General features: G+C 44.4%; 1 protein-coding gene across 1 annotated transcript in view; it reads right to left on the reverse strand.

The window, feature by feature from the left end:
• Nucleotides 1–15,512, reverse strand: part of BFSP2 (beaded filament structural protein 2) — a 69,775-nt gene that overhangs the window by 15,296 nt on the left and 38,967 nt on the right. Inside the window, exons 2-4 of the mRNA XM_024746258.1 lie at nt 15,093–15,175; nt 11,369–11,525; nt 10,232–10,393 (exon numbers count right to left, since the gene is read on the reverse strand). Of these exons, the coding sequence (XP_024602026.1) occupies nt 10,232–10,393; nt 11,369–11,525; nt 15,093–15,175 (402 nt within the window). The remainder of the gene's footprint in view (nt 1–10,231; nt 10,394–11,368; nt 11,526–15,092; nt 15,176–15,512) is intronic.

Here is a 15,512-nt window from a genome sequence, read left to right on the forward strand (position 1 = left end):
CAAGATAAAAGTACACTGAAAAACCATTTTTCACCTATAATATTGGCAAAGATCACAAAGTGATCACAAACTGTGAGAACTCACAGTATCAATGAAGAGGCAGGGAATGGACACGCTCAAACATTTCTGATGAGAATATAAATTGTTATAACCTTTATAGAGGATAATTTGGCAATGTTTATCAAAATTACTGATGCACATAATTTTTGCCCCAGCAATTCCATGTCTATAAATTTATCCAGCGGATACACTTCTATATTGGGAAATGAGGGACATACAAAGTCAGTGACTAGTCTTATTTATAATAGCTTAAAGATTGGAAGCCACCATTCATCAGCAGGGCACAGGTTAAAGAAACCCTGGGATACCTGTTAGCTGGAACAAGGGTTGGCAACTTTTTCTGTAAAGGGCCAGATAGTAAATGTTTTAGGCTTAGCAGGCCATATGGTCTCTGTTGCAACTATTCAACTCTGCTGGTGTAATGCAAATGCAGCCATAGACAATATGTAAGTGATGGGCATGGCTATGTTCCAATAAACCTTTATTTGTGAAAAACAGGCAGCAGGTCAGACTTGGCTTGTGGGCCATAGTTTGCTGCCCCCTGTGGTACAATATTGTGCAGCTAAAAAGCAATATGTTCTGAATGCTACTAACTGTGTTAAAAGAGGGAATATATACATCGTTTCTTGTACCTGCATAAAATGTCTCTGAAAGGGCACATGGGAAAAGGAAAACATTGACTGACCCTACAACAAAGACTGGGTGGCTGGGACATGGGTGGGATGACACTTTTCACTGTATATCATTTTGAATTTTGAACCAAGTGAAGGTATTAGATATTAAAATGCATAAATAAAAAAAGAAATAAAAGCAAGCTGAGGCCCTTTTGCAAAACTCGCTCTGTGATGTATTTTGAGGTTTAGAAATGCTAGGTGACTCATCTTCAGTGCTTGCTGTGAGCGCACCAGGAGGAATAAGCCAGTGCTTATTTCACAGAAGAGCCATTGAGATTATAGCCAACTCATCAGCGCACAGGGACCCCTAGATTACAGATGCTCTCAGCGTTCTGCTCTCTCAAAGGAACTCTCCCAGTTGGCTATCATGGCAGGACCATATTAGGCTGTCTTGGAGCCTAGTGCAAGGGACAGTTGAGTGCCAGAAATCCATTTCATCTAATTTCATATATCCTAGAAAATACTGAATCTTCTTGGTAAAAGCAAGCAAAGAAAAGCCATAGACACAGCAGCCTGCATAAAATACTTGCCCTCACAGAGCAAGTTATTGTTTGTGAATACAGATGACATGGTGACATGTTACCCAAGTCTTCTAGTCTCTCATGGGTGGATCTAGACCTATGCTGTCCAGTATGGTAGCCACTAGCCACATGTAGATATTTATGTAAGAAGTCATAAACATTAAATAACATTAAGAATTCAGTTTCTCAGGTGTATCAGGCACATTTCAAGCCCTCAGTAACCACACGTGGCTGAGCTGCCACACTGCACTCTGCACAGATTACAGAACAGCCCCATCACTGCAGAGGTTTCCATTAGAGGGCACTGTCTGGTGCCTCCTGCAGCTCTAAGACTATCAATAACCGGAAACCTCGCAATTCACTTCCATCTCTTCACCTCTCTTCATTCTTAACCATCTCCACAATCTGTCATCCTGACTGTTTGAGGCATGATGGTTATAGCTCAGATAAAGTTTCTGACCACAAACACCTTAAACTGATCTGAGGCAAGTGTGACCTACTGTCAGGGCAGGGAGCATGGAGAAATCTATTTGTTGTGGAGTTCCTGGCCCGGAGGGACTCATAGGAGCTGCCACCCAACCCCCATCCAGCTCACGCTGGTGATTGAATAAGGCTTTGGTTACTGTGCACGTCACCCAGCTGCAGCGAACAAGGGACAGAGATTTGGCTTCTGGGAACTGAGGGGAGGGCCTCCAATCCCATCAAGGGGAAACCGAAGTGGGGTAGGTCAACCTTTTGAACCCTAAGCAGCCTGATTCTGAAACTTTGAGAGCCCTTAGCCTTCAGGGTGGCCCCGTTTCCAGGAGGACCGCACACTGTAAGGAAAAGGTCAGTTGGAAGAAACATGGGATTATATGTATCGTGATGGACTGACATGGACATGAAAGACTATAACTGCATAATATATATATATATATATATTTTTTTTTTTTTTTTTTTTGATAGCCTTCAGGGTGGCCCCGTTTCCAGGAGGACCGCACACTGTAAGGAAAAGGTCAGTTGGAAGAAACATGGGATTATATGTATCGTGATGGACTGACATGGACATGAAAGACTATAACTGCATAATATATATATATATATATATTTTTTTTTTTTTTTTTTTTTGTGGCGGGGGGCCCCCCACAGGCTCCGGACACGCAGGCTCAGCGGCCATGGCTCACGGGCCCAGCCGCCCGCGGCATATGGGATCTTTCCGGAGTGGGGCACAAACCCATGTCCCCTGCATCGGCAGGTGGACACTCAACCACTGCACCACCAGGGAAGCCCAACTGCATAATATTTTCGAAAGTGTCTTTTTGGTTACCTGGAACTTCATTTTCCTGTTGATGATATGATGTTTGAAATGCTTGCATTTGTGAAAGAAAAACTTAGTAGAAACAGCCTGGCTGCAGGGAAACTAGAAGTTCCTGGCTCTCTCCTCCTTCCTTCCCTCCCTTCCTTCCTTCCTCGTAGCAGAAAACACATCTGTGAAATGGGAATAACAAGAGTTCCTGCTTTTGAGGCTGTTGTGAGAATTGAATGAGCAGAAAGGATGTCAGAGGTCTAGCCAGCACAAATGGCCTCAACATGGTTATCAGTTTTATGTTTTAATTCTAGGTCTTGTAACAATGACTGACAGATGATTTCGATGTATCCATAAGTTCCGCAAGTTTTAGGAAAGAAGGGCACTGAGAAATCTTAATCTAGCCAACGTCAGTGTACAGAATACTTGCACTCAGGACTCTTCTCTTTTGTTTGTCGCTCTACAGAGTGGAAATGTCTCAGCACATGGATCCAGGAAACAGGTGAATAATAGTGACCCTTCAGTATTGCCCAAGGTGGTCTTTTTAAGGTCTGTCAGTTGCAGACTGGGAAGTGTGTTCCATGGCTAGCCAGGAGGAGGTGTGGAGGGTGGTATGGCATGGTATGGCTGTTGGAGGTTCTGGAAGTATCCCCAAATACCCTGAGCTGGGTAACCCCATCAAACAGAAAAGGAAGGGCCAGACTTTAAAACACTCTGGAAATTCTCTGGACCAACGTGATCCCCCAGTCACTGAATCATGCAACCTGAGAAGCTCCAAAGACTGGACCACTGAGGTTCCCGACATCTGTAACACCGTGGCTGGAGAGGACCTGGTGTTATAAGCTTTTACCGATTAAGGAATAAAAAGAGTTGGCAGGAAAGTGATAGCAGATGCTGATGGCATCCACCTTGACTCCTTGGGCCACTACATGTTAGTTCTCCCCAGCTTCCTTCTCTCTGTCAGATTCTGTACCTCTCCCTGGGAGCTCTCTCTGAAGTCTTTGAAAGGTCACTCTGCTAGCAGATGGCCGATGACTGAGAGGAGAGGGTATTACTACCCCAGCTTCCTCTCCTCTCTCCTCTCCTGTATGCTGTACTGTTCCCCAGGCCCCCATGGGGATGCTCCTGTCTCCCACAGTGGGAGCTGGTTGGATAATGTGTTCTTTGTTTGCTTCTCTGCTTCCCGCAACTTCCAGAGAAACCACCTACACTTCAATATTTGTCTCAGCATCAGTTTCTGGAGGAACTTAAATGAAGACAAATTAATCATGTCAATTAATTTTTAGCCTCTCCAAGCTGAGAGGTAATTAAATACATGTCTGTATTCTCTCTGCAGAATGTTTAGAAAGCAGTGTGTGCTAAACCATTTCACATTTGTGCTTTGCAGCCAAGAAACCTACAAGAGATGTTCAGGCTGGACAAAAGTCAGCCCCCGAGGGCATGATGGCAATTGACAAAACTATTTATTGGAGGACTTCTGGCTGTCAGTTCTGATCTCTGTTGATGATTAGAGGAATTCACTCATCCTGCAAATATTTTCTGAGCTCCTCCTCTCTGCAAGAGGCCCGGGGAGCATCGGCCAAACTGAAACAAGTACTGTCTGTTTTCTCTGAGACTTAGCTTTCAGATTACTCTATTAAAAAAAACACTAATGAATCTGTTCAGAATTAATGTTTGAATGACTGTTGGGCTGGTGATGATTCTCAAGAGGGTGAGGGGTGAATAATAATGAAGTTTTGTCTTTCTTTTTCACACTATGCAGGATTAATTTCTGTTAATTACCATACTCCTCCACCTTTTCCCAAAGAGATAATCACTATGGTGTGGTGTAGACCCCAGGAGGGTTGGGACAGAAACAAGTCTGCAAATTCCTGGGCCACTGTGATTTAGCTTTGGAGGCAGAGCCAACAGCCTAATGCAGAGAAAAAAAATCCCTGGATCAAGAGCCAGGAGAGCTGAACTGTGGTGTTCCAACCAGCTGTGCGACTTCAGGACATCAACTGCCCTCTCTGGGTCTCAGTTTCCTCACCTCTAAAATGAGGGAGTGGGACTGATGGTCTCTAGGGTCATTAATTATAAATATTCATGAGTGCCCTAAGAAGTCATGGACCCAAACCATATATCTGCTTTGGTTTCACTTTCTCTTTGTGTGGTTTTGCCTCTCACTGGTTATGGGGGCTGTATTACGTGGAGTGACTAGGCACTATTTACCGTGGAAATTGTTTGTAGTGACCTGGCCCAAGGATTTGAAGGTTAGAAAGAAGAGCTTTGGAAAAGGGGTAAGGGGTGGAGAATTGGGGAGTGGAAGATGTTTTCTGGGCTGGAGAACATTGGGGGATCCAGACTTGTGAAGACCCTGCGGGGAAGTTTCCTGTTGATACTTGGGGGGCAGGGGTTGAGGAGGGCTGGGAGAAGAAAGAGCAGAAAAGGTCCTCCCGGTTTTCTTTTGGGAGTTTTTATCAACTCTTGTGGTTCCCAAACTTTACTGTGTATTAGAATCATCAGTGAGCTTAAAAACCATGAAGTCCCTCTCCTCCTTCTGATTTAATTGGTCTTGAGCCTGGGTGTCTTTGAAAGTGCACCGAAATAATTTTGTTGTGCAGTCAGGATTGAGACCCACTCAGTGGTCACCGAGAAATCAGGAGCAGCCCTCTTGCCTTCTTTCAAATTCTACTTTATTTTTCCTACTTTCTTCATGCTTTCCTTCCTCTTCTGCTCTTTCAATCCTCTGCCTCAGAATTCCAGAATCATGAATGGGTGGGAGAAGGGGAAGGGAAGAACAAACCCTGTGCATTCTATTTTCTGGTTAATTCCTTTCTTATTTATGAGGTTTAATAAAAGATGCTTTCCCTCCATGAATATAATTCATACTACTTTAAAAAAAACAAGAAAAATTCGGAAACAAGAAAGAAAAAACATCACAACATGAAATGGGTCCCACACTTAAAGATAACCACTGCTAATGCTAATACTTTTACAGTTTAGAGTTTTCTTTCTGATGTTTTTTTTAAGGGAGACCTTTTCTTCACAGCTTTATTAAGGTATAATTGAAGTACAAGAAACCGTGTTCTGACCTTTTCTTGATGCCTAGTTTCTTTGTTTGAAGGCTTTACCTACTGTGTATAGCAGGGGTTGGCAACTGCAGCCCGAAGGTCAAATCCAGCCCACCTCCTGTTTCTGTAAATAAAGTTTTATTGGAACACAGCCATGCTCACTGGTTACCTTCTGTCCACAGCAGCTTTCACACCACAGTGGCAGAGCTGAGTATTGCAACAGAGACCATCTTGCCCAGGAAGCCTCAATATTTACTATCTTGTCCTTTACAGAACAAGTTTGCTGACCCCTGGTGCATACCAATCTTACTCTCTTTTTTCTCCCCATTTTCTCCCCATTTTACCTTATTGCCTTAGCAGTCCCCATATTGCTATAAATGCTTCATAAATATCATTTCTAATAACTGCCTGATATTTTATTGCATGGTTAGGCTGTGGTTTAGTCTTTCTCCTGTTATTAAATATATTTTTTTGCGGTACGCGGGCCTCGCACTGTTGTGGCCTCTCTCGTTGCGGAGCACAGGCTCCGGACACGCAGGCTCAGCGGCCATGGCTCACGGGCCCAGCCGCCCGCGGCATATGGGATCTTTCCGGAGTGGGGCACAAACCCATGTCCCCTGCATCGGCAGGTGGACTCTCAACCACTGCACCACCAGGGAAGCCCAACTGCATAATATTTTCGAAAGTGTCTTTTTGGTTACCTGGAACTTCATTTTCCTGTTGATGATATGATGTTTGAAATGCTTGCATTTGTGAAAGAAAAACTTAGTAGAAACAGCCTGGCTGCAGGGAAACTAGAAGTTCCTGGCTCTCTCCTCCTTCCTTCCCTCCCTTCCTTCCTTCCTCGTAGCAGAAAACACATCTGTGAAATGGGAATAACAAGAGTTCCTGCTTTTGAGGCTGTTGTGAGAATTGAATGAGCAGAAAGGATGTCAGAGGTCTAGCCAGCACAAATGGCCTCAACATGGTTATCAGTTTTATGTTTTAATTCTAGGTCTTGTAACAATGACTGACAGATGATTTCGATGTATCCATAAGTTCCGCAAGTTTTAGGAAAGAAGGGCACTGAGAAATCTTAATCTAGCCAACGTCAGTGTACAGAATACTTGCACTCAGGACTCTTCTCTTTTGTTTGTCGCTCTACAGAGTGGAAATGTCTCAGCACATGGATCCAGGAAACAGGTGAATAATAGTGACCCTTCAGTATTGCCCAAGGTGGTCTTTTTAAGGTCTGTCAGTTGCAGACTGGGAAGTGTGTTCCATGGCTAGCCAGGAGGAGGTGTGGAGGGTGGTATGGCATGGTATGGCTGTTGGAGGTTCTGGAAGTATCCCCAAATACCCTGAGCTGGGTAACCCCATCAAACAGAAAAGGAAGGGCCAGACTTTAAAACACTCTGGAAATTCTCTGGACCAACGTGATCCCCCAGTCACTGAATCATGCAACCTGAGAAGCTCCAAAGACTGGACCACTGAGGTTCCCGACATCTGTAACACCGTGGCTGGAGAGGACCTGGTGTTATAAGCTTTTACCGATTAAGGAATAAAAAGAGTTGGCAGGAAAGTGATAGCAGATGCTGATGGCATCCACCTTGACTCCTTGGGCCACTACATGTTAGTTCTCCCCAGCTTCCTTCTCTCTGTCAGATTCTGTACCTCTCCCTGGGAGCTCTCTCTGAAGTCTTTGAAAGGTCACTCTGCTAGCAGATGGCCGATGACTGAGAGGAGAGGGTATTACTACCCCAGCTTCCTCTCCTCTCTCCTCTCCTGTATGCTGTACTGTTCCCCAGGCCCCCATGGGGATGCTCCTGTCTCCCACAGTGGGAGCTGGTTGGATAATGTGTTCTTTGTTTGCTTCTCTGCTTCCCGCAACTTCCAGAGAAACCACCTACACTTCAATATTTGTCTCAGCATCAGTTTCTGGAGGAACTTAAATGAAGACAAATTAATCATGTCAATTAATTTTTAGCCTCTCCAAGCTGAGAGGTAATTAAATACATGTCTGTATTCTCTCTGCAGAATGTTTAGAAAGCAGTGTGTGCTAAACCATTTCACATTTGTGCTTTGCAGCCAAGAAACCTACAAGAGATGTTCAGGCTGGACAAAAGTCAGCCCCCGAGGGCATGATGGCAATTGACAAAACTATTTATTGGAGGACTTCTGGCTGTCAGTTCTGATCTCTGTTGATGATTAGAGGAATTCACTCATCCTGCAAATATTTTCTGAGCTCCTCCTCTCTGCAAGAGGCCCGGGGAGCATCGGCCAAACTGAAACAAGTACTGTCTGTTTTCTCTGAGACTTAGCTTTCAGATTACTCTATTAAAAAAAACACTAATGAATCTGTTCAGAATTAATGTTTGAATGACTGTTGGGCTGGTGATGATTCTCAAGAGGGTGAGGGGTGAATAATAATGAAGTTTTGTCTTTCTTTTTCACACTATGCAGGATTAATTTCTGTTAATTACCATACTCCTCCACCTTTTCCCAAAGAGATAATCACTATTGTGTGGTGTAGACCCCAGGAGGGTTGGGACAGAAACAAGTCTGCAAATTCCTGGGCCACTGTGATTTAGCTTTGGAGGCAGAGCCAACAGCCTAATGCAGAGAAAAAAAATCCCTGGATCAAGAGCCAGGAGAGCTGAACTGTGGTGTTCCAACCAGCTGTGCGACTTCAGGACATCAACTGCCCTCTCTGGGTCTCAGTTTCCTCACCTCTAAAATGAGGGAGTGGGACTGATGGTCTCTAGGGTCATTAATTATAAATATTCATGAGTGCCCTAAGAAGTCATGGACCCAAACCATATATCTGCTTTGGTTTCACTTTCTCTTTGTGTGGTTTTGCCTCTCACTGGTTATGGGGGCTGTATTACGTGGAGTGACTAGGCACTATTTACCGTGGAAATTGTTTGTAGTGACCTGGCCCAAGGATTTGAAGGTTAGAAAGAAGAGCTTTGGAAAAGGGGTAAGGGGTGGAGAATTGGGGAGTGGAAGATGTTTTCTGGGCTGGAGAACATTGGGGGATCCAGACTTGTGAAGACCCTGCGGGGAAGTTTCCTGTTGATACTTGGGGGGCAGGGGTTGAGGAGGGCTGGGAGAAGAAAGAGCAGAAAAGGTCCTCCCGGTTTTCTTTTGGGAGTTTTTATCAACTCTTGTGGTTCCCAAACTTTACTGTGTATTAGAATCATCAGTGAGCTTAAAAACCATGAAGTCCCTCTCCTCCTTCTGATTTAATTGGTCTTGAGCCTGGGTGTCTTTGAAAGTGCACCGAAATAATTTTGTTGTGCAGTCAGGATTGAGACCCACTCAGTGGTCACCGAGAAATCAGGAGCAGCCCTCTTGCCTTCTTTCAAATTCTACTTTATTTTTCCTACTTTCTTCATGCTTTCCTTCCTCTTCTGCTCTTTCAATCCTCTGCCTCAGAATTCCAGAATCATGAATGGGTGGGAGAAGGGGAAGGGAAGAACAAACCCTGTGCATTCTATTTTCTGGTTAATTCCTTTCTTATTTATGAGGTTTAATAAAAGATGCTTTCCCTCCATGAATATAATTCATACTACTTTAAAAAAAACAAGAAAAATTCGGAAACAAGAAAGAAAAAACATCACAACATGAAATGGGTCCCACACTTAAAGATAACCACTGCTAATGCTAATACTTTTACAGTTTAGAGTTTTCTTTCTGATGTTTTTTTTAAGGGAGACCGTTTCTTCACAGCTCTATTAAGGTATAATTGAAGTACAAGAAACCGTGTTCTGACCTTTTCTTGATGCCTAGTTTCTTTGTTTGAAGGCTTTACCTACTGTGTATAGCAGGGGTTGGCAACTGCAGCCCGAAGGTCAAATCCAGCCCACCTCCTGTTTCTGTAAATAAAGTTTTATTGGAACACAGCCATGCTCACTGGTTACCTTCTGTCCACAGCAGCTTTCACACCACAGTGGCAGAGCTGAGTATTGCAACAGAGACCATCTTGCCCAGGAAGCCTCAATATTTACTATCTTGTCCTTTACAGAACAAGTTTGCTGACCCCTGGTGCATACCAATCTTACTCTCTTTTTTCTCCCCATTTTCTCCCCATTTTACCTTATTGCCTTAGCAGTCCCCATATTGCTATAAATGCTTCATAAATATCATTTCTAATAACTGCCTGATATTTTATTGCATGGTTAGGCTGTGGTTTAGTCTTTCTCCTGTTATTAAATATTTATCCAGTTTTATTCCCAATTTTTTCACCTTATAATAATGAAGGCTTCAGTGGGTATATCTGGATGTACACTTCATCTGTATTTTCAGTTATATCTTTAGGATGGGGTCTAGATTATTCAAGTGGTAGGCAGGAGCATTTTATGATTCTTGGTACATGTCATCAAATCCCTTCCTCAAAGATGTCACATGGGTTTGTGCTCCCCAACAACTCAGGAGAGCACCCACATTTCCACATGCTTGCCAGCACTGAGTATAACCATTTTAAATTTTTTCTGCATTTAGACAGGTAAACAAAAAGCTTTGTTTTAAATTGCATTTCTTTTCTGTCTAACGAGATTGAAATTGTTGCTTTTCTTCTTTTGCATGTTGGCTGCTACTCATCTTTGCTTGGCCTCCTTCTGCACAGGGCAGAGTGAGGATGCTGGTCCTGCCTCTTACCTTAGCTTGGAGCAAAGCTCCCGCTTCCGCCCACTTCTTTTCGACATCTCTCTCCCAGTGAATTCTGATTGTCTCAAGGATGTCATCCAGCCCAGTGCCAATGGGAACATCCAATTGTTCCAGCTCAGACCCTGCCAGCTGTTTGTATAGCATTTTCACATCCTGAAAATGACAACATATACCTTAGTGAGTTCCAGAGGAGAAAGAAAAGACACAGAATTCTAGCCAGCCGAAGCCCATCTCTGTGGGCAATACTTTGCTTCTCATTTTGCTGCTGCCAAACATGGGGCTTCACAAAGACAGGCAAAGTCCCTGGTCCTCTTCCCAGCATGGGCGCTATATTCTCTTTTCCTCAGGATGCATTTCTAGGCTACTCTTCACAAACCCATGCCCACCCAAAGCAAAGATCAAAATAAATAAATAACAAAATAACAACACAGAGTAAGCAATAACAGCAAGATGAAATTTATGAATTTCATAAAGTCAGAGGAGGCGGAAAGAGATTTAAAGATAACTGCGGAGTTTTTAAAGCGTTACCTTGGGAGAGTGGTGAGAAACTATGGAGCTGAGAACAGGAGGAAGTTGGCTTATTGATTCCTGGTTAGCTTACAGTTGGACAAAAGAAGGAACTTCCCAATGTGAACATGGTTAAATGGGTTTTGACTTTTTCCAACTGCAAGCACTGTTTGGATCTTGACTGGTGTGAGGTTGTTTAGAATCACTGCAGGTCTGCAGGACACTGGACAACATCACCACAGGCGGTCCCCTTCAGTCCTGTCACTCAACGATCTGACCTAATTTCATTGAGTGTGACTAAACCACAGCCTGGGTCTACTCTTGGAGCTATTTTGTTTGTCCAGTACAGTGTTGAAAAAAAGTCTGAACTAGAAAGCTTAGGGGATGCTCCCTCCAATTCAACACACGTTCCATCACTCACTACTGCTTGGACCTGCTGCCTCCCCATTTATGTACCGGCCTGGTCCCTGAAGCCATTTGAGTTTGAAACTCAGGGTAACCTCACCCATTACAAGAAGTTGGAAATATTTTACTGGCATTTTGTCTGCTGCCCTGGGCAAGTGACGCGGAGCGTCACCTGTGTTGTGAAGCTCAGCCCGACAGGTGAGGGCCCCCACCTACCTCTTCATAGCTCCTTGACAGAAAGCCAAGTTCTTCTTTCAGGCTTTCTATTTGACTCTCCAGATCCTTTTTTGTCGAATTCGCTTCATCAATGACTTTATACAGAGAGTTAATTTCCTCTTCCGCCGCCTTTCGAAACGGCTGCTCATTTTCATATCTGTAGGTAAAGGAACTCAATCAGCAGAGCTGGGTGACCCCAAAGAAAAATAATCAAATTATAAATGTGACCAACAAACCAATTAGTCACTTAAGCAATGAATGTTAAAAGTCACTGTTCCAATGGGTTTGCGGACACTGTTAATGGAATTGCTGCCTGTTGATTTATTAAAATGAAAGCGATTGCAGCCAACTTCTGATAACAGGGCACAGGGATTAATTAGGTGCCATCCTCATGGGGCACTGGAAGCACAGAGCTCTAGGGAAAGCTTCTCCAAGAGGCCAGATCCAGGTAAGGGGACCAGTGTTGTCATCATTATGCTGATCTGTCATCCTTTTCACCTGGGGATCCTTTAACGAACATTACTTAGAATCTGCTAAGTCCCAGGCTGTGTGCTGGTGATCCCCAAATGAAGAACGTGCATGGTTCCTCTCCCCCAAAGCCCAGGTAAAATTTCAGGACCGTGGCTGCAAACCCAAATGCCTTCAGGGACCAAGTGGGGAATGTAGATGAGGGATGAGGGTCAGGTCTGGGCAACAGCATAGAGGTGGGAATTGACACGCGTAGGACAGCACATGCTTCACCTAAAACGGTGCTGCTGCCCAGCCCTCCCCATCACTGCAGCATGGGAAGGGGTATTCCCTTCTCTTGAGAAACCAGAAACCTGGATTTGCATACGAAATATGCAAAAACACACAGGCACACATAATACACGCAGACACAAGTCTGAAACTGCCCCCTCTGCGTTGTTTCAATCTCTGGTTTGCACAGGGCCTTTTTTCTAACAGCTACCCAACATCTTTGGCAGTTTCTCCCAGTGGCACTCCTTTCTTCCATGGCCTTCCACTCAGCCAAATTTCACACCTTACCTTCATCCATCCACAGAAGGGAGAAATCTCACACCTCTCGTTTCAGAAAGCCTCTCAAGGTCTTAGAATTTTAAAGGAATTTCTTGTTCAACTATCCAAACTCCTGCCTGATGACAATCCCTGATGGCATTTTTGATAGGTGATCATGCAGGCTCTGCTTCAATACTTCCAGCAACGGGGACCTCATCATCTCCCAAGGCCATCATACCATTTTTAGACAGCTGTAACTATTGCAGATTGCTTCCTTCAAGAGCTTTAGTCTCTATTCCTGAAAGAGTCTGAGTTCCACCCACTGGAACACCCAAAGTTAGTCTAATCCTTCCACTGGCAGTCCTACAAATATTTGGAGACACTCTCTTATGTCACTCTCTTGTCCCCCATCTCCATCCACTACACCCCTCCAAGACTTTTTGTCCTCAGGTTAAGCATTCCTACTTCCTTCCTCCATTTTTCATGCAAATGGGTTTTCATATTCGTCATTATCGAGGGCAGGGACTATGACCCTTTCATTTTTGTTTTTGCAGCAGCAGGTTTAAGATATATTTTTGGAATGACTTGAAATGCTCCAATTGGTCTGTGTCCTTCTTAAAATGTGATACAGAGAATGAAATGCAAAACTCCAGATGCTACCTGATTACTTCAGGGTCTTGTGGGACTGTCTGCTCCTTTGTTTAAACCCTTTAATTCTATTCATCACGGATCCTAAGATTTGTATTGTGGGTTTTGTTTGTATGTTCATTCATTTCATTTTGATTAGCTGTATTTCCTGCTAACTAATATTGAGTCTCCTGCCAAGTAGATGTCCTGAACATTTTTCACAAAAGCTACTTTCAGCCCAATTTCTCTGTCCTCCTGGGTGCAACTGGTATTTGAACCCAGGAATAGGAGTTTATGTTTATCCTCTTTCAATGTCATTGGTCCATTGTTCCAATGTATTGGGATCAGAATCGTGATTCTGTCATTCTACTCTTCACCACCCCAACTGGCTTTGTATCATCTGCCATTTTGCCACGCCTGCTTTCAAGCACCTTGCAGTTAAAAATAGTAAATGAAGGGACTGAGGACAGAGTCCTGTGGCGTACCACCAGAGACTTCCCTCAGAGTTGGACCTGTACATTTGAATCAGCACTTGGGGGCTTGTTTCAGAAGCGTTTTTCTGTGCTCTATATGTGGAATTAGATTTTCTACCCAAATTTATACTTTTTGAAGGATTGCGTTCTTATTAACATTTAGTTCTTTTGGAAACAAGTCCTACCCTTCCACCTGACATGGAAACCCACTCATATGACGGGGATTAGTCTCTTTTGACCCAAGCTGGAAGAATCCCCCACGTGCCTCTGGAGTCCTATTTTGTCCTATTTTGATCCATAAAAGGGGCATCTTCATTTTGCTTCTCCATTAGGCCAGTGTTTTGCAAACCCCACTCACCTACACGATTTTCCACTAAATGTGTATCTTCTGTATCATTATTTACTTTATGTTGTTCCTTAAATTCATGTACTGAAAGAGTAAATCTTAAATCAATAAACTTTAAAAGCTCTTTATATTAAATAAATTTTAAATTGCCACTATAAATGGTAGTACTGTAGTGGAAAAACAGTTTCATGGGCCATAAACAGAAGGTAACTATAAAAATAAATATATGGGCCTTCCCTGGTGGCGTAGTGGTTGAGTCTGCCTGCCGATGCAGGGGACAGGGGTTCGTGCCCCGGTCCAGGAAGATCCCACATGCCGCGGAGCGGTTGGGCCCGTGAGCCATGGCTGCTGAGCCTGCGGGTCCGGAGCCTGTGCTCTGCAATGGGAGAGGCCACAACAGGGAGAGGCCCGTGTACCGCAAAAAAAAAAAGAAAAAACAATATATATGACTGGGACTTCCCTGGGGGCACAGTGGTTAAGAATCTGCCTGATGATGGAGGGGACATGGGTTCGATTCCCCGTCTGGGAAGATCCCACATGCCGCGGAGCGGTTGGGCCCGTGAGCCATGGCTGCTGAGCCTGCGGGTCCGGAGCCTGTGCTCTGCAATGGGAGAGGCCACAACAGGGAGAGGCCCGTGTACCGCAAAAAAAAAAAAGAAAAAACAATATATATGACTGGGACTTCCCTGGTGGCACAGTGGTTAAGAATCTGCCTGACGATGTAGGGGACATGGGTTCGATTCCCCGTCTGGAAAGATCCCACATGCTGCAGAGCAACTAAGCCTGTGCACCACAGCTACTGAGCCCTTGTGCCACAACTACTGAAGTCCGTGCGCCACGAGCCTGTGCTCCGGAACAAGAGAAGCCACCACAATGAGAAGCCCGTGCACTGCAACAAAGAGTAGTCCCTGCTCGCCACAACTAGAGAAAGCCTGTGTGCAGCAACAAAGACCCAGTGCATCCAAAAATAAATAAATAAATAGATAAATTTATAAATAAGTAAATACATAACTATTAAAATTAAAACGTTTATCTTTATACTGCTTAAAACGATCTTCATCAGCCACATTATAGGAAACACTATTAGACTCCAAAGAGGTGGTTCTCAAGGCTGGATGGGCATCAGGAAAGCCTGGTGAATGTTAAAAATACAGAGGCCGGGACCCACCCCCCAGCCTTCCATGAGGCTAGGGTGCATGCTGCAGACTCTGGGGCCGCATTACCCGAGTGGCCCAGCAGTCTGGGGCACGGAGGGACTGTCCCCTCGGCTGTGGAGTGTTACCTCTCCTTAAAGTCATCCGCGCCCGCCTGGATATTCTCCGTCTGCAGCATGAGCCGTGCGTTTTCCAGGACTGCCTCGCCCACCTGGAACGACCACACACCAAAGGACAAGGTCACTGCGACGTCTTCCTACTTCAAATGGTGCCTCGCGCTGGGCACAGAGGCTCTGGGACGCTGAGAGCACTTTCTCATGGCAAATATTTTTAGAATTCAAGTGTCCCTCTCTAAGAAAGAGGGGGAGAGATAGACACGAAAGCATAAAATCTTGGTGTCTTCTAAGAGCTTTTAGGGTTGGATTTTTGGAGCAAAAAGATTGCTCAGGGCAGACTTGTCTGTGGCCTTTGTCACAATGATGAGCTTTCGGCTCTCCAGTGAAATTTCTGGCTCCTTAAATGAAGTTTCACTGGCTTGACTTAGTGTC

The sequence above is a fragment of the Neophocaena asiaeorientalis genome, unplaced genomic scaffold (assembly GCF_003031525.2).
Source record: "Neophocaena asiaeorientalis asiaeorientalis breed wild unplaced genomic scaffold, Neophocaena_asiaeorientalis_V1.1 scaffold437, whole genome shotgun sequence".
Lineage (NCBI taxonomy): Eukaryota > Metazoa > Chordata > Mammalia > Artiodactyla > Phocoenidae > Neophocaena > Neophocaena asiaeorientalis.